Source organism: Eleutherodactylus coqui, chromosome 2 (genome assembly GCF_035609145.1).
Source record: "Eleutherodactylus coqui strain aEleCoq1 chromosome 2, aEleCoq1.hap1, whole genome shotgun sequence".
In the NCBI taxonomy this organism is placed as follows: Eukaryota; Metazoa; Chordata; class Amphibia; order Anura; family Eleutherodactylidae; genus Eleutherodactylus; species Eleutherodactylus coqui.
In genome coordinates, this window is record NC_089838.1 from 243453995 (window position 1) to 243480232 (window position 26238).

Sequence of the window (26238 nt, forward strand, 5' to 3'; positions counted from 1 at the left end):
CGGGATCAATTCCACTTGTTATGCCAAATGCTATCTAGCCTAGAAATGCTTGTTACTCATTTAGCATCCAGATTTTGCTGTATTCTTCGCTTCCTATTTAGTGGGAATTACATAGGCTTTTCTAACAATCACTTTGAAACAAACATATTGATAGGAAGAGGAATTTGTCCTAATCAGATTTCCCATATTATTGCATATTTGGCACACACAATGCTTTCTGATCCCGTGCCAAGATGTCAGATATGACAGAGGGAACCTGAATAAACACTTAACAGGTTTTGAATTATTGCATTTCTTTAAACTGTGTGATGGCTTATATGACCCTTGTGAAAAATGAACTCCCCACTTAATAAGTCACTGGAGCATCTTTAGCAGCAATAATCCCAACTATGAACTCCAGTCATCAGTCTTCCACATTACCGTTCAGGCATTGTAGCCCATTCATCTTTGCAGAACTGCTTTACATTAGTAGATTTCTTACATGAATTGCACATTTCTTGTCACAGAGACTCTATTGTGTTCAAGTCAAGAGTTTAACTAAGCTAATCCAAAGCTTAATTTATATTTTCACGGTAAATGTGCTTTTGTGTTTTAAATCTTCGCCTTGATGTTGGGACAATTACGCATCCGCTTGAGCTTATTTCTTTGAACAAATGTTGCCCAGGTCTTCAGGCGGTTGTCATTCCCACAAGATGCTGAAGATGATATGGCGTTTTTACTCTATAAGGTTATGGTCCAGAAAGAGGATAAAGGAAAAATACTCCTCGCTCAGTGGATCGGGAAAAAAAGTTGTCACCAGAGGCGTAACTTGAAGCTCCCGGGCCCCGATGCAAAACTTGTAACAGGGCCCCCAACTATAATGCTTTACTCATTGTACTGGGTTCCCTATATGGAGAAGAGAGGCCTTATGGGCCCCCTAAGGCTCCTGGGCCCGGGTGCAACCGCATCCCCTGCATCCTCTACAGTTACGCCCCTGGTTGTCACTATAGCTAATTAGTAAAATGTTTATTAGCTATAGAGGTTTATAATGTGGCAACGCGGTTCAGTGCCTTTTTAAAGCATAGTCTGTCTACAACAGACACCAGGCCGGTTGCCGTTACGTCATTTTCAGGGTTCTGTAGGGGGTGGAGTTGACATCTAACACGTGTCATTCAGGTTGGAACGCAACGTGCGTTTCAAATGAAATTGTGTTTCTTGGACAGCGGTTACATGTTATTTAGTTTCTTCTTCAGATGGTCGTGATTTTGGAACATTTTGTGGGCGTGAAAATACCACCCACAAAACGTAACAAAACCAAAGATAGGATAGGACCTATTTTCCGCTTTTTTTAATCTAGCAGCGCAAAGTTTAAGCTGGAAAAAAAAGACTGGCCTTGGCCTGGTTCATGCGCTAATATTTTCCGTAGCGTTGAGCGTATTTGCACTTGCACATAAGAAGCCCTTAGGGTACTTTTTCACGAGCCAACTATCATCCAAAAAATTGCTCAAATGAGTGATTTTGACCACTAAACGCAGGACCTGACATGGTACTAAGCAAGAAATCATTCATTAGTCAATAATTGCTTCATTTTAATTGACTGAAACGTAACAACTACTGAAGAACTTCTTGCTCATTGTGAACAGGCAGATGCTCATCCTTGAATAACTGCCTGTTTGCAGTGAATGGAGGCAGGTTGTCAGAAGAGATCTCCGGGGCTCCACCTCCATTCACTGAACGATTATCGTTCCTGTGTGAAAGCCTAGAAGCAATAGTCGTTGGGACAGCTATAAGCGCCCGACAGTTGTCCCATCTAAAAGTATCCTTAGGCCGACTTCACATAGGTGTATTTGTGCGCAATACAAAGACAATAGAACCCATTGATGTCAATGGATTCATTCCCACTTCACAACTTTGTAGGCCCCTTTAGTTCCCGTGCAAAAAAAAATCTTGGCTGCTCTATCTTTTTGTGCATTTGCGCACCAAAGTTCTCCATAGAAGTCTATGAAGGGTGTGCAAATGCATACACAATGTACAACGGAATACACAATATGCTGTGCAATTAAGTGGAAAAAAGAATACATCGGGAATTCATAAGGCTAAAATAGTCATTTAAATTGGGATGTGTTCTTCTGACCCACAAAGGAACAAACGGTACATTAAAATATGCTGATAGATGTGCAAAAAAACCTTGTACATAGCGCAAAAAAATTGCACTAAGGCGTGCTCAAAGACAAATACGCCCGTGTGAAGGGGCCTTACTTTCCCCTGAATTCTATTTCTGTCCAGTCTCCTTTTCATTGCGTTGCTATAAGGTGGGGTGTCCCTTGTGCACATGGTGTATGTGCCGTCATCTTGCTCCTCTGGGCGGGCTCTGGTACACAGCGTGGCACTCTTATAAGCACCAGCTGCTAGATGATGCTACTGCACCACCAATGAAGAGAGCTGACCACATGTGATAGCGGACAGTGATGCTGTTAGTGTGTCACCTGCTCCCCGGCCAGAGTAGAAGGAGCCCATATACACTGCATCGCAGGGGAAATGCCACACCATGAAGATTTTGTTGCAGCATTATGCAAATTTCAGCGTATGTTCAGACAAATGAGTTATGCAAATTGATGCAGTTTTAAGCCAATCACTTGATCTGGGAGTGAAATGAAAGGTGAAAACCGGTCTGTAAAGCTAACTTTGCAGGCATTGTTACACCCTCTTTGTGTTGTTTTATGTGCCTGGATAAAGATAAGATGTCTCTTAGATACCATTGAGAGCCATTCAATCAAATAGAACACATTTGCTAAAGATTTCATCATAGAGCTACATACAGCTGGTTTGTCTTTGTGTCATGTCAAGGCAGAAACTCAACAGGATGCCACAACTGTAGGTCAGATTTGTAAATGGTAGCCAGCAGAACAAAATGTGCAACATCATAGTGGGGCTGGAGCACTTAGAAGAACGTTGCAACACACAGGTCAACCCATCCAGCATCAGTAGCTCCACAATCCACAGCTGGCCACATTCTGCGAAGTCTACAGACAGATTTGGATTACCTAGTATCGACCTGACAGATTCCCGAAGATTGGCAGTGGCATGTTTGCAGTCAAGCTGTCTATTACAACAACTGCCCATCACACTGCACCATCATCATGAACACTTGCAGTGGTATTACTCCAGAACTATCTGGTGTGATGAAAGACACAGAGTGATGTTCAGCGATGAATGGAGATTCTGTCTCAGCAATGATAATTGTTAAGCAAGGGTCTGGAGGTGATGATCCTTTCACCATTTTGAAGCACCACACAGCTCGTCAATGTAAAAAGTCATGGTTTGGAGTACCATCCGCATCAACAGTCGATCATCTCTACCACACATCAGGGGCACATTTACGGCACACTGTTATGTTAATGACATGCTACAACACATCACACAACCATATCTTCAAGGGGTACCCAACACCATTTTCCAGCAGGGTAATATACGGCTCCACACAGCAAACTCCAGATGGCATGCCTTGCAAGGTATGCAGGTAATTCCTTGAACAGAACAATCCCACCCAGATCTATTTCCAGTCAAGAATGTGTAGAATGCGATTGGACGTTGATTGAATGCTATCCCACGGCCCCATAATGGAGATAAACTGTGGATATGGTCAATACCATATGGCCAACTTCCCCCCAGGAGTATTCAAGCACTCATTGAATCGATACAATCGTTAACGCAATGTGACATCGCCCAGCATGGTGGCTCCACTACTTACTGATCATCCTGTTTAATACATCTAATTGTTTGAAGTTTAAAATCAATTGTTCAGAAGTTAATACTTTTTTTGCATGTTGCATTTCATCTCATTTCACACATTTTTTGATGGTGTGGCATTTCCTCTGTAAGGCGGCGTATATGTATATCACATGGAAAGTATCATTCATGTGGAGCTGAAAAGAAAGTGTAGCCCTTCCTAGTGCCATGAACCTCTCTCTAAGTACCGGCTAAGTTCTTCAAGGATGGAATTTAACGAGGTTCTTTGTAGTATGCTAAGTTTATCTGGGCCTATAGAAACACGGTCTAGGTTAGGCAATGGACCATGTTAAAATTGCCCATCCAATAGATGGAGGCATTTTGGATTTCTCTACGTTTGTTAGCGAGCATGGAGAATAGTTTATAAGGGTTATTGATGGGTGCATATGAATTAACAAGTACTTTATTTTGGTCATATAGAATGCCCTTCAGGATTATGAATCTGCCATGTGGATTTCAGTGTAGCTTACAGAGAGGGGGAGTGAGTTATGGAGAAGAATAGAGATACCTTGGTGTTTTTTAAGAGCTACCGATTAATAGAATCATCAATATTGGGGATGGAAATATTTAGGATCTGAAGAAATGGGTCTCCTGGAGACAAAGGACATCTGTTTTAGTTTTAAGGTACTGCAACAAAGCCTTTCATCTTTTGAGCGGAGAGTTAAATCCCTTCCTATTATGAGACAATATTACAGCCATCATTTAAAGAGAACAGAAGCAAATGAAGCCTAGTTTCCATGAGGGGAAAAGGGGCCGTTGGGATCCCAATGGATTATATCACAGTGTGTAGATTTACAGTCAAACATAAACATAAGAAGAAGAATAAGTTGTGGACAGTTAAAGCGTGACTAAGTTGGGTCAATGGACCCTTAGTAGTGCAGACTGAATATGCCTCCATATTAATACGGACTGCGCATCTAGAGTCTGGAAAGGAGCAAGCATCAAGTATCTCAGCCCCGTCCTAGTGTTGTAAGGAAACAAATATTGGAAACCAAGAAAGTTTGTTTGACTAAATGAAGTGACCAAAGCGCTAACCAACTGTGTGTTCTTAGAAGAATCAAGTATATCACAACCCATCAAGGCCGCACCCACACGGGCGAGTGTGACACTGGACCGAGAATCTCGGCCCGATACTGCGCCCGCCAACACGCGCCTTCATGCCGATGCAAAGTCCTACTTACAGAACCATCTAGAGGTGTGACTTTCAAAATTATGTCCAATCAACTGAATTTACCACTGGTGACAGCAATCAAGGTGTAGAAACGTCTCAAAGATGCTTAAGAGGAATGGGAAGACCCCAGAGCTACATTTCACGTGTCATATCAAAAGGTCTGAAGACTCATGTCAATGCAAAATGTTTGATTTTCATTCAAACATTTACAAAGATTTCTAACCTTCTGTTCTCACTTTGTCATTATGGGGTATTAAGTGCAGAATGATGGGGAAAACTTCTTTTTTTTTATTTACACAAGGACACAACATAACAAAATGTAAAAAATAGTGAAAGAGTCTGAAGTCTTTCTAAATGCATTGTCCACAGCAGGATCACTGACCACTGATCAATTAGGATGTATTCACACACCGCAGATTTGTTGCCAGACTTTTTGTGACTGTTCCATCCGAAAGGGGCTTGTAAGAATCCATGCATATGCCACAGAAACAACCCCATTCATATGTCATATACAGATATTCAGTCGCCAAAACTTCTACAACAAATCTGCCAAAACTCTGTTGTTTTCCAACCCTCTTCTATATTCACAAAGGATTCTTACAGCATGTTATTAAGGCTCCATTTGTGATATTCATTGGGTTTAGTCTATATCTAGGCGCTCACACTGCAATTATCAACCTGAGTTGAATAAGTAAGCACAGCGTAATGCGTTCTTGTTTTTTTTTTTTGCAGTAACCCATCTTTAGGAGACCAATTTCTTCTGTTTTGCAGTTTCATACCTTTCATTTAAGTGATTCATAAAGAACAATGTATGAAGAAAAGATTCAGTATTTCTATAATTTTATTCAGTGGAGAAGAGATTGTGATGAGTTTTTAGTACAAAGGGAGAACAGATTTCTTAAGAACAGACAACATGTGGTTTCCAGCAAACAAAATACACTTACTTCTTGTATCTCTTTGTAGCAGCTAACAAAAAAAGCTTTACGCACTAAGAATAAGACGGTTATACCATTATTCTGCCTTTTTTGTATGAATTCTGATAGGATAAATGAATTTCCCATTTTGAGCCTAGTTAACAAGAAAATATGAAAGAGAAAGCCAAATGGCAAACACGGCTTACTAGCTGACTAGTAAAAGTTTCTGTGGAGAAGGAAAAGTTAAAGGAGGGCTGGCACTAGTAGAAAGCCGGTACAACTTGTATGTATGTAGATTATTCTGGAGGTTATCAAAACTAGACATGTGAGATGAAGACTTAATAATGGGGCAGGCATTCCTTTGGACTTCCTGTCAATAATCCAGTGGAAATAAGGGAGAGGGAAGATTACCTCTGCAGCACCACCTATTGGAGGGCAGCATTCCTGCAAGTCAATGTTAGACTCTTTATTCAAGTCTTGTAACGATGACTGTGCAATAAAAAACAATTAAAAAGTCGCAGTTACCCCCAAATGACACCAAATTGGCATCAAATCTGGTAGACCACTATTTGACTGTTCAGCTTAGGGATCACTCACACGAGCGTATTTTGGCTAATAGGGTTTAGACAGATGAGCATGTTACACAATATGCTCACTCCTGCGCAATTTTTTTCACAGTGAGGGCTTCAATAGACGAACTGCGTGCGTAAGACTCACGCCCGTAAAATGTGAGGAAGCAAAGCCATTGATTTTAATAGGTTCGTTCTCACAGGTGTGTTTCTCGCGTGCAACTACTGCACGTTGGAAAAGATAGGCCTTTCCCTATTTTTCTGTATGTTATGCAGAACGCTGCCGTAGAAGTCTATGGCAGCTAAAAAAAAGGGAGGGGGAGGGTGTGACACTGCGTGAAACTCAGGGAAAAAGACAGCTTGCCCTAATTTGGCTTTAAGTAGCCATTCTATTCCACAGAAAGGGAATAACATGTGCCTGTGTGAACTGGCATTTCCAGCGCAAAAGTTATTACTATGCGCTGGCACGCACGTATCAGCCTGTCTAGTGCCATCTCCAAACCTAGTTCATGTGCAAAGACGCTCTGTTGCAACAAGCGTATTTGCACATATGTTTGTCTATAGAAACCCTAGTGCTAAAAAGAGTCAGGCAGCCCGCATACACATTCCTCCTAAAGCAGAGGTTTCGCCCAATCTATATATGTTTATGGCCACCCTAAGACTCTGCAGTGACACATTACATGGCAAAGTTCTAAGAAAAAGTCCTCCATAGCTGTTATTCCTGGGAATACAAGGATACACTAAAAAGACACATCAGGAATGTTGCCAGGTTCTATTTACAGTAGGAACAGCAAGGTCAACTTTTCTCTATGTGACCCTGTAAGCAGCGTGATGTGTCTGCCTGAAGGCAACAGGGAATTGAATTCATCTGCACAGCAAATGTGGATAAGATAATATTTAGATTTCTGGTCCCTTTAAATGCAGGTTACGGAGAAGAACTACTACCGATGACAATGCTGCTTGCATCAATCTAAATGCTGTATTTCATTTTGTCTGGTAGGATGGATAAAAACATTTGATAAATATTACTATGACCAAACTCAGCATATTCTGAACAACATGGTAGTTAAGCTGCAAGAAGATCCTCGTCGGAGGTTCATCTGGTCAGAGATCTCCTTCTTTTCGAAATGGTGGGACAACATCAATTCGCAGAAGAGAGCAGCAGTCCGCAGGTAACCGACATGATGTCGGCCATGTTTTTCATTCTAGAAATATGACTTGCCTAAGGCCCCTTCACAGGGTACGGGATAGGGCAGAACTTGGCTCCGCCCCCATCCTGCCCCTCCCATTGCAAACAGTGGCGGGGCCCAGAGAGGGGGCGGGAGCTCAGAGCACTGCACCTGGCCTGGCCCGCCTCCTCCCCCTGCAGAAAGGGACACCATATATTGGCCGGGCGTGAAAACTCAGCCGATATACGGACGTGTGAATAAGCCCTAAGGCCGCATTCACATGACCGAGAAAGTAGTGCGAGATTTGTACCTTGCGAGACGCACAAATTTGGCACAGGTTTTGACAAATCTCATCCACATGGCTGGGATTAGCGGTCGCAGCGAAATCCCGCAGGGAAATTCCGCGGCAAATCCACCCCGTGTGAACCCAGCCGAAGAGTTATATTTAGATGTAATCAGTATGGATGTATCACAGAAAGGAAAATATAAAAACAAGCGATCACTGAAAACGGCCAGATACTTACTGATACAGCCTGCAGGCTGAGGTGCTGCACAGATTTGCTCTCCTGTATCAGTACATATATGGCCATTTTCAGTGATAATCAGTATGGATTGCTTCTATTCAGCCTGCATTATATCTATCATCAGTTCTGGTGACCTATACGTCTTGTTTTCATTAGGTTAGTTGCTAATGGACAACTGGAAATGACAACTGGTGGTTGGGTGATGCCCGATGAAGCAAATACTCATTATTTTGCTGTAATTGATCAGATGATAGAAGGTCATCAGTGGCTTAAGAAAAACCTAGGTAAGGACATAACGAGCTTTCTCTGAGTTATTCTTTAAGCTCTATCCTAATTTAATCTCTTTATTCAGTTTTTTTTACCAATGAAACCTCCTTATTAAAAAAAAATGTTTTGATTGTAGTTGTTAGACATTTCCCCAAAATTGATAATTACCCCAAATGATCTCAGTGATCTCAATTAAATTTACTAAATCCTCTAAAGGGATTTTTCATTCTAATGTATATAAATCTGAATTATTTTGTAATGAAACATTATGGGACAGATTTAGCAAAACTGTCCTTATTGCGCATAGCAACCAATCAGAGCTCAGCTTTCAGTTTAAGGGTTTAATCAGACGGGTGTATATCAGTCGGGTTTTCACGCCCAGCCGATATACGCCTCCCCTCTCTGCAAGGGGAGGAGGTGTGATGGGATGGGAGCTAGTGCACTGAGTTGTCGCCCTCTCTCCGCCCATCGTCGCTGTTTGCAATGGGAGGGTGCGCCAGGCGGAGCTGAGTTCAACTCTATCCCACCCCCTTCTATTGCAAACAGTGGTGAGGGGCAGCGGGGGGCGGGAGCTCAGTGCACTAGCTCTCATCCCATCCGGCCTCCTCCCCTTGCAGAGAGGAGCAGAGTATATCGGCTGGGCGTGAAAACCCGACCGATATACGCCTGTCTGAATAAGCCCTAAGATGTTACTTCATTGGGGTTTTTTTGCCTTCCTCTGGATCAACATCGGCTGTTAATAGACAGAACTGGATGGACATATGTCTTTTTTCGGCTTTACTTACTAAGTTACAAACAACAAAGACAGTTTTACTGTTAGAAAGTTTTGATAAATGAGACCCTGAGTTTTCTGACACATTTTCTCATACTGTGTTTTCCCTAAAAATAAGACACTGTCGGGTCCCTTGTGCTATTCTCCGTCGCTGCTGCAGTCTTCCATGTAGTCCTCAGCGGTGACAGCATTTCTTCCTGGCAGTGGGAATTGAATACCCTGCCTTCGGCAAGCGATTGCTCTGATTGGCTGATGTGGTGCTCGATAAACCAATCAGACATTCATCATTGAATGGCTGTGATTGGTTCATAGAGCGCTGAGGTGGCGCTCGATGAACCAATCAGAGCAATCGCTTGCTGGAGGTGGGGTATTCAAGCCCTGCTACTAGGAAGAAATGCTGTGTCACTGCCAAGGACTACACGGAAGCCTGCAGCAGCACCGCAGCCAAGCACAAGGGACCTAAACGCCAGCCAATAGATGAGTATTGCTTTTTTTTCTGTAGTGTAGCTAGGGATTATTTTCGGGGGAGGGCTTATATTTTAATTTCATTGTTTCATTCTTACTGCAGTGGCCAAGTTTGGTATTGCAGGCAAAGTTCCCTTTGAAATGCACAACCTTGCCGACTTTGGTGAACAGCTCTTTGGTGAGGTCCTGGGCAACCGACCCTGCCGATCTACTACTGATGATCTGTCCTAAGGATAGGCCATCAATAGTTTACAACTGGACAACCCCTTTAGATATACAAGTTTACCGGACTATGTACACTGCTTTATTGCCACAGTCTGTCAAGCTTTTAATGGCCAGTTCCAGCAGGATATGTCACAAACTACATTTAATATCAAACTGCTTTTAGAAACTTGAAAGATAATTCAAAGTGCCATAATTGTGTTGAGAACCTAGAACAGTGGTGGCGAACCTATGGCACGCGTGCCAGAGGCAGCACGCAGAGCCCTCCCTGCTGGCACGCGCCGCCATCGCTCACCACTTGTGAATACCAGCAGGGGGTGCGGCTCCCCTGCCAGCATTCACCCAGCTGTGCTGCTTGCAGCGCTGATCCTGGCGCACACGGTCAGTGTGGGATCCTCCTCCCCTGATGTCTCCTCAGGGTTCACATATTAACATTTTCCACACTACTTCTGCCCTATTCAGCAATTCCAGCAACATGATTGGTTGTTTGGGTTGGCTGATTCACCAAACAACCAATCAGGTTGCTGTAATTGCTGAATAGGGCAGACGTGGTGTGGAAAATATTAATATGCCCGGGAGGGGGGGGGAGGCACCGGTGTATTAGGTCGCCACCAGAAGTAAGGGGTGGCGACATGATGCATCGGTCAAGTAAATGATTCACGCCCCCAGCTTCTGATTGGCTGAGGGCAGGTAACTGCCGCAGAATTTTCCACAGAAATTTCCGCTGAGGACATTTTGCAGTATTTCCGCATCCAAAAAGCAGTCAAAATCTGCACCCCGTCTATTTTGAAGCGGCCCTGTCCTTTTTAGAACAATGGGGTAAAATCATACGTCATGATAAGCCCTGACCCCTGACATGTTGGCACTCTGTAATAAATAAGTGGGTTTGGGTTTGTAGTTTGGGCACTCGGTCTCTAAAAGGTTCACCATCACTGACCTAGAAGCAGTTTGTGTTCCGGAATAGCTGCATCTACTGTGAGGTTGTACAGGAAGTGTCATCAATAGTCAGCCATCCTGGGGAACTGTTGGTTCCTGAAGTACCTCTGTGCCAGACATTTTGAACAAATAAGTGGACCCGATTGATGATTTGAATACACTAAGTGAATTTAAGAGTGTTCTGCTAATGGTAACCCACTAGATACTTACTACTCTTTAAAGTTAAGTAGTTTAAGATAAGTCTGATGATAAAAGCGGTGTGCATCCATATTGTATTAACTATTACACTGCTAGAATAATTGTTTTTCTTATTTTATTCTTTTTCTCAAAATATGCAATTCTTTTTTAATAATGCCAAGTTTTTTCATGGTGACTTAAAAAATGTGTTTACTTAGGTGTCATTCCAAGGTCAGGATGGGCAGTGGATCCTTTTGGACACAGTTCCACCATGCCATACCTTTTAAAACTCTCTAATATAACCAGCATGCTGATCCAGCGGGTCCATTATACCATTAAAAAACATTTTGCAGCCACTCGAAGCTTGGAGTTTATGTGGAGACAGACGTGGGGTAAGAAACCACCAATTGTTTCCTTGGCTATAGTCCTAAGCATGCGGGTCTGGAGAAATGTAATGTACTCAGCAGACGTGTTGCCAGACTGTCTGACTGTGTAAGTGCAGAATAGCAGCCACCTTTAGAAAAGCGAAACGATTGATTTTCTAATTAACTCATTTCCTTTAACTTAATATTTTGTAAAGGACTGATAAAAGTTCCTACTAAAATTGTGGTCTCGTTGCTTTCCGTAGTGTTTTGGTTGTGATAGAACATTCAAAACTACAAGATGGAATTCCTAATTGCATTAAAAGGGTTGTCGGGTTACTTTTGGAAATTTGAAGGGCTTTTATTTATTTTAAATTGATTTGGGCCCCCCATGTTCAAAACTATATAAAATTAATATACCCAGACTGCCATTTCGGTGGTCTGATGCTGTGGCATCTGACAGGTGACATCACCTGGCTCACAGGCCTGGTAACATCCTGTCAACCTGTTACGTGGGCTTCTAAGGTAAAAACCCCAGGCAGGTTTACAGGACGTCATCAGTGACTTCCCCGTCGGGCCTCCTGTTGGCTGCAGTGGTCACATGGGTAAACAACGCACGTGACCGCTGCAGCACTTATCAACAGAAGATTGGCAGATGGGGAATGCATGGTGGGGGAGCATCAGGCAGCTGGAGTTGAGTACTGAGTTTATTTTTTTATGTACGCTGCATTCCCCAACTGTCACCAATGACCTCAGAAACCCCATAAATATCAGGTGCAGATGTGTGACAATAACAAATACATTAGTACTTACCCATCTTCGGTCCCAGCAATCCAGCGTTGTAGTGCCACAGTTCTCTATTGACAGCAAAAGTCAGGTGATCACTGCCTGCCAACCAGAGGCTGCAGTGTCACTGTTCTGAACCCCTGGCATCATGGCATCCAGAATGTGAGCGCTGATCCTAGCAGAAGGGGCGGTGACATAGTTGCCTCTGATTGGCAGGCAGCAGTCACTTGACTTCAACTGTCAACAGAGACGGGAAGAACCACTGCACTGCAACGCGGATTCCTGGGGCTGATGACAGATAAGTACTGCTGAATTTGCTTTTTGCACACATCTGCACCTGAAATTAAATTTTCAAGAAGTAACTGGACAACATGTTTAAATGCTCCAGTGGAAACACAACTTTCACTCACTGATCGTCTATCATACTCTGAACTTATTTTATATATAATGTTCTTTCTTCCCTGCAGTCCAGCCTTACATCTGCTTCTAACAATACACCATATTAAATTCTAGATTTCGCACTGCTTTATTTTCGCCTGCACTGTCTTATCAATCCAATGATGCATCAGCATAGTATCACATGGGTCGCTAGGGCTAGTACCGTCTCTGCCCGTAGGGGGGAGAGTGTAATTATCTTTTACCCATGGAGCAGTTACATAAGGTAATCCATGTCCTGGGTTAAGTTAGGAGGACACATGTTTAAAGTGCGGGCAAGACTGCACATATTAGAAAACATGTGGCACAGTACATAGAACTAGGCCTTTTGTAGATTAGTAAAGTGAGGTTTGTGGCTAAATGAAGCCTTAACATGATATTCCACAACACAGTCCCTTATGCAATTCTTGTATCCTAGGTCACTATTTATCTAAAAACTTTAAGTTGAATTAGTTCTTTTTGAAGATATTTGTAACATGTTATTTCCATGTGCATCAATTTTCAGATCGAGATTCCAACACTGATATCTTTTGCCACATGATGCCCTTTTACAGCTATGATGTGCCTCACACATGTGGCCCTGATCCAAAAATATGCTGCCAGTTTGATTTCAGGCGCTTGCCAGGAGGAAGAATTAATTGCCCTTGGAAGACACCACCAAGACCTATCACGGAGTCCAATGTAGCTGAACGGTCAGTGAAAGCAGGTTATTTTGCTGGTTGATCGAATATGAAGAACGGATGGCAGTGGTGTTGCCTATGGCAGAAAGTTTTCATCACTGATGCAAAAAGCAGATATACTAGAGTTTTCCTGAGTGTAAACCAGTCAATTTATTACTTACTAATGCCATTAAGTTATACAATATCAGAATCAAACATTTATACGTAATATATAAAATTGCCTCCATTGTAAAGATAAAGTGTCTGAAGCAGAGGTTCATTGGACTACTGGATCCCATCTGCTTTTGCTGTCTTTACTCCAGTAATCCCCAGTAAACTTGACTTCTCACTGAAAATGAACTAGGAGAGCAACAGCTGAAGCAGGTTTATAATCAGGAGAAATGGAATTAAAGGGGTTGTCCGAGTGTGTGTGTGTGTATATATATATATATATATATGTATATATATATATATATATATATATATATATATATATATATATATATATATATATATATATATATATATATATATATATATATATGTAGTACAGTGTGTGCTCCCCATATGTAAAAATAATAAAACATCCTATACTTGCCTCTCCTCTGGTTCCCCACAGCTCCAGTGCCGCATCCTCCGGTCTCCCTTTGTAATGTGTTGTTTCCAGGCTCCAATCAGGCTGTCTACAGGACTTCACAGGCTGCTGCAGCCAGTCACGTAACTTAGTGCTTCACTGCTGAGGTCTCTGATTGGCTGCAGCAACTTGTGACTTCCTGTACATAGGCTGATAGCAGCTTGTCAACACAGACCCGGCGTGAGGAACTGAGCTGCAGTATTGCAGCTGCAAGGAGCCAGAGGAGTTACGTATAGGATATTTTATGGTTTTTACATATCGAGAGCACAAAAAAATAAAAAATAAAAAAAAAAAAATATATATATATATATATATATATATAGGGCAACCCCTTTAATTTTTAACTTTTTCAAACTTATTAATTTCTTTTTAAAGTGCAACCAAACTTTCAGCTGACTTTTTGTCATAAGCTGTCATGTGTGTACGTGAAGACTGGCTATTATAGGACTTGTATCTTGCATTTAGTTGTTTTGCCTTCTTTAGGGTCAATTTCGAATTGTCACTTTTCCTTGAATTTAGCTCCTGATCAGTTGAAAATTGAGTGCTATGAAGTCTCCGTATAGTGCACACATAGAGAAGCATGATTTCTTCTTCTTTATCTTCTTGTAGCACACACTCAAAAGCAGCATGGAGGACATTATACAACAGTATTAAGCAGTGTAGATGTGATCTAAAGGCATAATCTGACAAGAGAATGGCACGAGACAGACATATAACATTATGGAGGGACCCCACTAATTCTGGGCCTTTACAATTTTATCAGTAGATTCAGAGTGAACGAACAATGTAGAAGGTGGGGAAGAGGCGAATTGACTGAAAAATGGAGAAAGAGACATTTTTCTTTAATAATATATTACAAAGATTTTTACATTCATTTCAGTTATTAGTTTATGAAAAAATACCAGTTTGGTTGCTCCATGGAGAGTATATTTCCTTGAAAACATTCATAAAATGAATGAAAAATTAATTTAATTAAGACGAGAAAAATGTAGCAGACATTTAGGCGGCAGTTCTGCTGCTGAGGTACAGTATGTAACGTAAATAAGAGCGAAAAACAATAGAGCAGATGGAGTGCTCTTACTCACTAGAGTGATTGCATTTCTTAAAGGCAATCTGTCACCACTCCTGAGATATTTACTTTAGTAAATACTTGTATTCTTCATGAAATAACAATTCTGAATCGTGTTTCATTACAACTGTACATTGTGCCATTCCTCTGTTATTCCTTCTAGAAATGTATGAATTAATTGACAACTGCTTGTTACAATTTCCTTTTGTCAAAGGAGTGTGCCACTGCATAGTCTAATACAGTCAGCAATGTCACAGTGTGAATGGACAGATCCCCAATTGGTAACAACTAGAGATGAGCGAGCGTACTCGCTAAGGCAAACTACTCGAGCGAGTAGTGACTTATGCAAGTACCTGCCCGCTTGTCTCTAAAGATTCGGGTGCCGGTGGGGGGCGGGGAGGAACGGGGGGGAGATCTCTCTCTCACTCTCTCCCCCCTGCTCCCCTCTGCTCACTCCCACAACTCACCGCTCTCCCCTGCCAGCACCCAAATCTTTAGAGACGAGCGGGCAGGTACTTGCATAAGGCACTACTCGCTCGAGTAGTTTGCCTTAGCGAGTACGCTCGCTCATCTCTAGTAACAACCAGTTGTCAATTTATTCATACATCTCTGGTAAGAATAACACTACAGTGCAGAGCTGTAAGAAAAGATGCTCCACAATTGTTATATTATGAGAAATACAATTTACTAAAATAGACATGTCAGAAGAAATATCAGGGTGTACATTAGTAAATTAGAGCACTTTGAAGTGTCTGCTTATCTTTATGTGATCTCGTTATGCACCATTAAAGGGATCCTGAATTACATTTGTTATGAAAACCCAATTTCCTTGATAATTTTCTGTACCATATTGTAATCTAAACACTGAAAACAAAATGTATATGTATCCTTGAGAGCCATATGGTTTGACGCCCCCCTCCTCCAACCTTCACACATTCTACTTACTGCATGTAAAGAACTAAGTACGGTAAGCACGGTAGGCCATGGGATTCTTCGTGAGGCAGCTTACTTCAGCAGAAACCGTCCCTGAGTACTCCATCTGCTATAGGAGACTAGACAAGATAAGCTGTTCCATATTAGCTAAATCCTGTCCAATTCCACTAAACCTTCCTTTCCTCGACCAAAAGTGGAAGAAAGAGGCTCAACAAGATGATCAATCTGTTTCGCAAGAAAGTTTGTTTTAGGACACTGCAAGTGTTACAAAGTGACTAAACAGTGTATGTTTATATTCTGTTTGTATATTAGTGCTTTTATTCCTAAATTTCATCTCCTTTTAAACATTATAATAAAGGATGACATCATGGAGATGAACAATGGAAGAGATTACTCAGACTTCAAGTGTCATTTTACAGGTGAAGCTCTTTTAAAAGGGGTTCTCCAGGACTTCTACTGATGATTTAGCCTCAGGAAAGGACATCAAAGTTGATTGGTGGGGGTCCACTGCTCTAGATCTCCACCGATCAGCTGATCCCCAGGCCCACTCTTAGTACGATAGCGGATAGCAGAGTCAGTATTGCAGCGGCCCAGTTTGGTACTACAGGCACAGCTGAATTCAATAGAAGTTGTGCCTGTAGTTCCAAACTCAGCCATTGTAATGTTAACAGTGCTATCTGTGTCCACACTGACGGCAGGTCTGGGGATCAGCTGATCTGCGATGATCTGGAGTGGCTGACCCCGATTATCAACTATTGATGACTTATACCAAGGATCATCAATAGTAGAAGTCCCGTAGAACCCCTTTAAAGCAATTGTTTTGTTTGTGTGAGCAACGCAGCTAATGTTTCCTCTGTACTAGTACTTGTATATGACCCTCAATGTGATTATGGGAGTTTCATTGCCCTCTTAATTCTTAATTCATAGCCCCTTTTTTCATCACAGGGCAAATCTCCTTCTGGATCAATACAGGAAGAAATCCAAACTGTACCGCAGTAAGGTGGTCCTTGTACCCTTAGGTGATGACTTCCGATATGATAAAATGCAAGAGTGGGACGCCCAGTTTTTAAACTACCAGAAGCTCTTCGACTACATGAACTCCCACACAGAGCTCCATGTTAAAGTAAGGGTGCAAATAATTAAATGGGGGAGATTTATTAGGCCAGGGTTTTCATACGCCAGTCTTAGGCTAGGGCTTCAAGGCGACTTTGGCTGTGACTCAGGTTACCTGGCCAAAGAGTGTATTTTAGCCCTGCTATGTAAATTTAATATTCATGTCTACCTTTGTCTTCATCTCAGATCTCTGTATCGGTCTTACAATATCTTTATTAATAACTGGCACTCCCTCTACAGGCTCAGTTTGGAACTTTATCTGATTATTTTGACACTCTATATAAGAAGATGGGAGTCGCTCCGGGGATGAAACCTCCTGACTTTCCTGTGCTGACTGGAGACTTTTTCTCCTATGCCGACCGAGAGGATCACTATTGGACTGGATACTATACATCAAGACCATTTTACAAGAGCATGGACAGGGTGCTGGAGTCACACATACGGTGGGTAAAAAAAGCTTTTAGAGTACCAAATATGAATATAGACAAGTGAAGGATGTCATTCATCTTTCCCAGAGACAGCAACAATTATATCAGTGACAACATCGCTATGAGACTCTTCACCAGAAGAGTCATACCCATTGAGGAGTGTGCTTAATATGGATGTTCAAAATTGATACTAATGAACGTAAAAGGGTTGTCCACCTCTACACTATTGATGACCTATCCTCAGGATAGCTCATCAGTAGTTGATTGGGTGGGGGTCCACTGCTAGGGATCTCAGCAGCTGTCGGTGAGTACAGAGCATCAGATAGCTGCCTACACATTGCATTACCAATCGGGCTGTTACGATGTGTTCAGAACTTTATGCTTCCTGCTCCATACACACAGACAGCTGCTGGAAGAACAGTTGATCAGCTGGGGTCCCAAGCATTGGACCTCCGCCTGATCAACTATTTATGATCCAAACAAGGCATAAGTCATCAACAATGTAGCAACAGACTACCCCTCTAATGGCAATAGGGGGAGAATAATCAACAGTGTGCTAAAATGCATAATGTCATGTCCTGACAAATATTACACCAAAATTTGGGCACACGTGATAAATTTAGAGCAACTCACTAGAAATGTTAGACACCTAACTTTTACGTATGGCACCTCATAACTAATGTACTTTATATATGTATTTTATGCCGAAATGCAAAAATCCAGCTCTGGCTTCCATTTCTCTAGTTGTGTGGGAGGTAAATGGGTGTTTGGAACATTATTATGTAAAAAGTTTCTGAAACAAGGCACAGAGATCCATTGATTTTCACTTAGACAATAATTCACCTTGTAGGTTCACTTATGTAATGTCTATTCCTGTGCAATTAGGGAATTTCATTTATGGCATTCAGTTGCGTTTTCTCTGACGCTTTTCATTGCTATTTTGTGCGTTTTTTTATTGTTCAGACATGTTGCAGCCAAGTGTACAGTAAAATATAGTGAAATCTACATACATAGCACTTTGGCTTTTGGAATTGTGGAGTCAGTGGTGTTTTTTTTTTAATCAAAACTAGCCATGGCATTTTTCTCCATACCATAGTATTTCAAAAACTACTGGGAAAATGTATTTACAGTGTAAAATAGCCAACAAAAACAAGTGAAAAACGGCAATAAAAACTATTGGTTGGTCAATTTAAGGCCTTCCAAGTTAAATTAAAGGCCCATTTAAAAACAACGCTCAAAATTTATTCAAACGAGCGAAAGCAAGCGATAATCATTAGATGTAAACACAAAGCCACCGTGCACTATTAGTTCACTTGTCGTTGATCGTTGAGTTTCAGCCTGCATAAAAATAGTCGTTAGTTCGTTTATTTGTCATTAGGTTTAAATGACTTGAGGGGAGGGGTGATTGTTTGCCCAGCTAACCACAATGACTCATGCGGTGGAAGACAACGGCTTTTTCTTCACACTAATTAAAAACCTCCCAACCAGAGATTTTTAACACTCAGGACCAAGATTCGATTCTACCAGACCTGCATAATGCCAATATTATTGTACGGCTCAGAGACTTGGACCTTGCTGTCACAAACCACTGAGCGTCTGAAGTCCTTTCACATGCGATGCCAACGTCAGATTCTGTGTGCCCGTTGGTTTGACTTCGAAACAGCGAGATACAGGCTTGCATGGGCTTGAGTCAATCACAAAAGCAATAACAAAGAGACGACTGGCACTTTTTGGTCATGTTGCACGCTCTAACTGCAGCATTTGCAAGGAAAATTGAGAGACGACCCCCTGCCGAATTGCGGAGGCCCCCTGGTGCTCGTCGGTGCAACAGATAGGCAACGGTACCTCCTCCGACATCAGCACCGAATAGAACAATGCTTTTGGTTGTGGTCATTCTAGATCGGCGCTATGGACCCTCGTCGTCCAAGTGAGATAACTAACTGACTAACCAGAGATTCTTTGCATAAACACATGCCCACCTGAGCAAACAACATATACAGAGTTTATATAGCTAATGAGAGAAATGGCGAAGATTTCAAATGATTATCTTTGTTCATTCCTTCAAATGACCATCGTTGTGTGTAAATGTGGCTTTGGTTTGCTTGTAAGGGCTCCTGCACATGCGCGTATATGTATGTGCGCGTGCCTCGGCGTTGCGTTTTTGCAGAACGCACAATCCTATTTTTGTCTCAGCATATTTTACTGTTCTTTTTCCGCCCACAGGGCATGTTCATTTGCATGGGGCAAACAAGTCGCACCACTTGAAATGGCTAATTAGTTCCGGACATGTTCCCTCTCCAGTGGAATTATGCAGCATATTATGCTTCTCCTTGCATATTGCACGCACATTTGCACACTACCATTGACTTTTATAGGGACCTTTGAGCAGAAAAGTAGAGCATGCTGCATTTTTTTTACGGATTTGAAATGCGTAAATGTGAACAAACCCATTGAAATCAATGGGTTCTATTTTCAGTGTATTGTCCGTACAAATACACCCGTGTGAAGGAGTCCTAATGGATGCACAGAATAGCTTTGTGTGATCAGGTGTCACTCGGACAAGCTGTGTTGAGTCTGGCCCATCATTTGACTAAAGAACCAAAAAAGGAGGAATATAATGTTATTGTTGCAGAGTTACCATTATTTATTATCTGAAAATAGCAGAATTAATGTATATTATGTTTTGTAAATTTTCAGAGGGGCAGAAATCCTGTACAGTCTGGCCATAAACCATGCTAGAAGGGCTGGCCTGGAAAGTAAATACCCTCTCTCTGATTATGCTTTGTTAACCGATGCCAGGCGCAACCTTGGTCTGTTCCAACATCATGATGCCATCACTGGCACAGCAAAGGAAGCTGTGGTTATTGACTACGGTGTACGGTAAGGAGCCACCAAGATGTCTGAAGAACTGCTTTCAACTTTATTAAGACTGAGTAATAAAGATGTGAACACTAGTCTAAAGAAAAAGGGGATGGCATGTCCAGAGCAAGGGATCAAATGTAAAGCTCTGAAATTAAAAGCAGTGAATTCATAGATGGCTGAAGGCAACCAATATACGATGATACTGACAAAGTCATGGGCCCCTAAGATCTAGTAGAAAGCAATCCAGTTAGACACTGACTTGCAGCCAGTCTCTTACCACTAGGGTCTGTTTCATACGGATTAAAGGGATAGTACCAAATTTTAAACTTATTCACAAAATCTGATAGGATACGACTACAAAGGTGCCGTGTCCCCTCTGTATGAATGGAGGGGCAGTCCAGTATTCATGCTGCTGCTCTATTGTTCTATGTGGAACTGCTGAAGAGAAGCCGACTATAGTGCTTGGCCACCTTTAGCGGTCACACAGATGAGATGATTGGAGCCCCAAGATACGTCCTCGACCACCACTTCATTTAAATGGAGAGACACTAAACCACTATTGTTGCGATTGGTTTCGGGTCCCAATGGTCAGACTCCCACTACTCAAACACTTCACCTGTGAATAGGGGATAAGATTAAAACTTGTCACCATGCTTTAGATCATAAATAACCCTTTTAGATTTTGTCCCGTGAGTGCAATAACAACAAACATTACAACGCAATCATTTAAAGTGACCTTCTACACCAACATAGAAGGGCGTTCTTTACTGTAAGGCCTCAGTCACACGGGCGCATCGGCACCCGTACACCGGCGCCGATGCGCCCGTGTGACTGACACCAGCAGACGGACGTACCTGCAGACGGCCGTCTCTCTGCAGCGCTGGAGGAAAGAACATGTGACCGGCTTCATTGCCGGTCATTTGTTCTTTCCTCAGGCGTTGCAGAGAGACGGCCGTCTTAAGGTACGTCTGTCTCCTTCCTGCAGTCACATGGGCACATCAGCACCGGTGTACGGATGCCGATGCACCTGTGTGACTGAGGCCTAAGAGCAGTGAGACTATGGAACACTCTATGCCTTATGTCTTTTTTTAGCCTAACATACGACATTACTATGTTCTTGTTTTAGGACAAAGGGAGTATGTTACCTGTACTTGTTCTTCTCTGCTGTCTGTCCGATCTAACGGTTCTTGATCCCAATTTCGGCCATCCAAGATTCGGCCATTAGAAAACTGCAGCAGCCATTTTGGTTGGCCAAAAATGGGACTTGTAACCAGTGGATTGGAGGTACAGCAGAGAAGAACAACTACAGGTAACATACCCCCTCCTTCTCTGGTTCTGGGACAGGATTTTCCTCTGACACTGGAGGGTCATTTTAATCTACTAAGCCAAAGCAACACCAGCCTGGCACCACAGGCAACACTTTCATTTCTATATAAACCCCAACAAACCCTACCAGGCAAACACTCGCTGAGTTCTTATGTCTTTCTTCCTGATGTCAGAAAAGTCAATACACTTCACCTATCAAGATGTACTTACAATTGATTCTAGAAGATTATTTGAAACCACTGCCAAATCCAATAAAATACAGGAGAAATACTGGTACTTCATCAGACTCACAAGAAAACCAGTTGTCTGCTAGAAATGAAGTTTTAGGTTTTAGCAGGTTTTTGTTTTTATGGATTACTACACTGATGCAAAGACAATCCGATAAGTGCGGTAGCTGGGATCAATTGTAGAGTAGGGGCAATGCTGCTGCATGCATATATAATAACTAGCGGCTCTATGTATGAATTAATAGACAGCATGGACATTCTTCTATTTAACACATATAATGTATAGCGCGGACTCTCTGAGGTTCACACACAGTTATGTTCTGGCTTTAAAACTCTTTTTCTCTCCTAAACTTCATTATACGTGGCAGCATATCCGCTAGTTGCTTTGTTCTAACCCTATCTGTATTTGGCTTTCGGCACGTCAGGTCTGTGCATGTTCTTCTTTCTCTTCTCTCAGGTTGCTCCATTCGCTGATGAATTTGAAACGCATCTTAATTAATGCAGCTCACTACCTCGTTGTGGCAGACAAGGAGAAGTATCACTATGATCACTCTGTGCCGTTCTTCAGCACGGTAATTGTATTATGGACATAACAAGATGGCTCTCCGGGTGTGTTTTTAATAGGTCACCTTTCAACAGAGTGAATTAATAAGTCCCGTTGTGGCTTTAAATAAGATGGAGAATAATAAAATGTTACTTAAGTCATGTTGGGGCTGAGCTTCAGCACTGTAAACTAGACACAAATGGAAGACTTGATTCATTTTGTGTTAACTAGGCTGCAGTTCCCCTTGCAGTGTTCTACGTAGGATCATAAGAGGATAGCAGAATGGCAAATATGCATAGAAAGAAGTGTGGAAGAAACTAACTGCGTAGATAAGATGGACTCGGATTGGCTTTACAGATTTCTGTTTTGTAAGCCTCTATTCACATTACATTCAGCATTATACACGGATGCATATATCTGATTCTTAGTTCATAATGTATACCATGTAAATAGATTCTTTATTATTTGTTGGGATGTAGTTGATTTGAATAGGTAGTTTGCACTTTTCAATACAATAAATATGTGCCATATTGGTATCCTTTTAGTCTATGGTTTGTATGTGTGACAAAGCTGTACACTTTGTCAAACATAGGCCAAAAGGACAACCCTATAGCACATATTTAACCTACATAATAAACCTGTGAATATGTTACAGCATACGCTTAAAGCATTCCTAAACCATGTGCTAGAAGCATCTGTTCGGGTATTTCCATTGTTTAGCTCCGAGGATGGAGCTGAACAATGGAAAACAAGCAGAGCCATGGAAACAGGTGTGAACTCTGCTTTAATTATCACATTAGCTATCATATGAGCACAAGCTTGTTAAAGGAACTGTGTCCATTTAAGTAGCTTTTTCCCACTCAGACATATACTTCTGATGTACCAATAAATGTGGTGTGAATAGAGTCTTATTTATACATTCACTTTGCAGCCACGCTGCTGAACTCCCTCCCACCTCCAGCCACTGCCATGGGCTCCCATAGGAGCCCATGCAGCGGACGACATATTCCGGCCCAAAAGATAGTTACAGGACTATCTTTTAGGCCCAACATAAAAATGCCCGGCGCTATATTGGCCTGGCCGGGCGCTTTTATGTCTCAGGAATACGGCCATGTGATCTGATGCATTGCAATCCAATGCATCAGATCACAGCATATATCGGCCCGCCATGAAAATGGACGGCCAATATACACTCGTGGGAAAGACCCCTAATCCACACAAAACTCCAAGGATGAGCCTGTGTTCTGCTAAGGATTTTCATGGGTGTCCATACAGAGATTTAGCCCTAGCCAATGGGGCAAAACAGCGTTTTTGTTTGTGCCAAGAACTGGTATTTCAATTATATGTTTTTGCAACACGGATTTCAAAATCCGTGTGCGGAAAAATCAGTGGCATATAAACTACGGCATGGATTTTTATAGTATTCAATAGAATGCTAAAAGGGTATGGATTTGGGCACAGGGTCAGCATCCAAATCCACAGTGTAATTACACTGTGTGAATAAGGCATAAAAGTGAATTTGGTTAAAGTAAAATATTGCTCCTCTGTTGCTCCTCTAAACATTTTCTATATGTATAATATATATTTTTACTATGGAAAGTGGCATTACCAAATTAATCTATTCATTTTCACTTTCAGGATGACAGCCGGTTGACCCAAGAAACATTGCCAGAGAAAACGGTTATTAAATTAGGTACTTCTCCAAGGTACGGTGTTGCAGATGGTTAGTCTATAGAGATGAGCGAGCACCAAAATGCTCGGGTGCTCGTTACTCGGGACGAAATTATCGCGATGCTCGAGGGTTCGTTTCGAGTAACGAACCCCATTGAAGTCAATGGGCGACCCGAGCATTTTTGTATATCGCCGATGCTCGCTAAGGTTTTCATTTGTGAAAATCTGGGCAATTCAAGAAAGTGATGGGAACGACACAGCAATGGATAGGGCAGGCGAGGGGCTACATGTTGGGCTGCATCTCAAGTTCCCAGGTCCCACTATTAAGCCACAATAGCGGCAAGAGTGCCCCCCCCTCCCAACAATTTTTACTTCTGAAAAACCCTCATTAGCAATGCATACCTTAGCTAAGCACCACACTACCTCCAACAAAGCACAATCACTGCCTGCATGACACTCCGCTGCCACTTCTCCTGGGTTACATGCTTATAGCCGATTCCACTGAAAGCAATGGGCTGCCGGCGTGCACGGGATGAATTGTCGGGAAGGGCTTAAATATAGAAGCCCTTCCCTGCAATTCATCCAGAAATGTGTAAAAATAAAAAAAATATATATACTTACCTTGTCCCGGCAGACGAAGTTCAGCACGGCCTGCAGTGGGTGTGAAGGGGGTGTGAGTCAGACCTGCCCCCTGATTGGCTCAGCCTGAGCCAATCAGAGGCAGATCTGACTTACACCCCCTTCACACCCACTGCCGGCCGCGCTGAACTCCGTCTGCCGGGACAAGGTAAGTATATATATTTTTTTTATTTTAACACATTTCTGGATGAATTGCAGGGAAGGGCTTATATATTTAAGCCCTTCCCGACAATTCATCCCGCGCACGCCGGCAGCCCATTGCTTTCAGTGAAACCTGCTGTATTGCCGGCTCCATTGAATTCAATGGGCAAACATCGTTCTTCTCTGCCACAGCTGTTACAGCTGTGGCAGAGAAGAATGATTTGTCTTCTATATGTTCTCAATGGGGTCGGCGCTGCTGCCGCCGGCCCCATTGAGCGCATATAGAGAAGAGAACAGGAATCGCAGATCGCACATAGGTGCGATCTGCGATTTCTGACTATGGCCTAAGAAGGACCGTTGGGGTTCTTGAAGCCTAAAATAACTCCTAACGCTCTCCCTATAGCAGCTGCGGCATCAGCAGCACTGTCCCTGATCTCTGTCAGAATGCATCTGTGGCGAGCCGCGGGCGGGCAGATTTTAATACTCGGGTGACACCTGATGTCGCCAGCCACTCACTGCAGGGGGGTGGTATAGGGCTGGAACATCACAGGAGGAAGTTGTAATGCCTTCCCTGTCTTTCTATTGTCCAGAAAAGCGCGCAAATTTCTCAGGGAAGAAAATGAAAGTGACTCGAACACCGCGTGGTACTCGTCTCGAGTAACGAGCATCTCGAACACCCTAATACTCGAACGAGTATCAAGCTCGGACGAGTACGCTCGCTCATCTCTATATAGTCTATATTAACTGTTCCAATATATACAGTATTTACCACAGTTTCAATATCATTTAACTTTCAAAATGCCCTTTCAATGTAATAGAATAATTCATCGCCGTTGTAGAGAGATATTTAGGGATCAATAAATAATAAATTAGTTAGGATTGGTATTTCAGACGTTTATGACTCATAAGACAGTTAAAATCCGTCTTGGCACGCTGTATTGGCGGCACCCTGGTGCCAATGCTCACAGTTCTGTTGACAGATATCTTTTCTCTCTTTTTTCGTTCTAGATATATAGTCGTCTTTAACCCAGTAGAGCAGAATCGCTTGTGCGTGGTCTCTGTTTTGGTGAACACACCTCATGTACGTGTACTCACAGAAGAAGGGCAGCCAATGGCCGTTCAGCTTAGTCCAGTATGGCAGTCATTGACAGACATGAACACTGATGTTTTCCAGGTCAGGAAGACTTTTGGTAATGGAGTTCAAGCTGCATGTTTCCAATATACTCGCTCATTCTTGCGCTGTGTCAGCTTATCTGTTCATGGTCTGCTTATGTCTATTTTAGCTTGCTTTATGGAAATGTCTTATAGATGATTGAAAATCATCACAGCAAGAGAGTGTTCTTGTAAAATAGTTGCTGCAAAATCAGGGATGTGTGACTATATGCTAAAGACTAAAAAGGAAAAGGTAAAGTCCCCTGGTGCAAGCAGCGAGTGATGACGGACTCCTAGGGTGAC

General features: G+C 42.3%; 1 protein-coding gene across 2 annotated transcripts in view; it reads left to right on the forward strand.

Moving 5' to 3' along the window:
* MAN2A2 (mannosidase alpha class 2A member 2) overlaps window positions 1-26238 on the forward strand; it is a 103633-nt gene that overhangs the window by 50666 nt on the left and 26729 nt on the right. For both annotated transcript variants that reach the window (XM_066592736.1, XM_066592735.1), the window contains 10 exons: window positions 7423-7594; window positions 8272-8399; window positions 11173-11346; window positions 13043-13229; window positions 16778-16955; window positions 17186-17388; window positions 20071-20253; window positions 22246-22360; window positions 23971-24038; window positions 25792-25957. In XM_066592736.1, coding sequence (XP_066448833.1) covers window positions 7423-7594; window positions 8272-8399; window positions 11173-11346; window positions 13043-13229; window positions 16778-16955; window positions 17186-17388; window positions 20071-20253; window positions 22246-22360; window positions 23971-24038; window positions 25792-25957 — 1574 coding nt within the window. The remainder of the gene's footprint in view (window positions 1-7422; window positions 7595-8271; window positions 8400-11172; window positions 11347-13042; window positions 13230-16777; window positions 16956-17185; window positions 17389-20070; window positions 20254-22245; window positions 22361-23970; window positions 24039-25791; window positions 25958-26238) is intronic.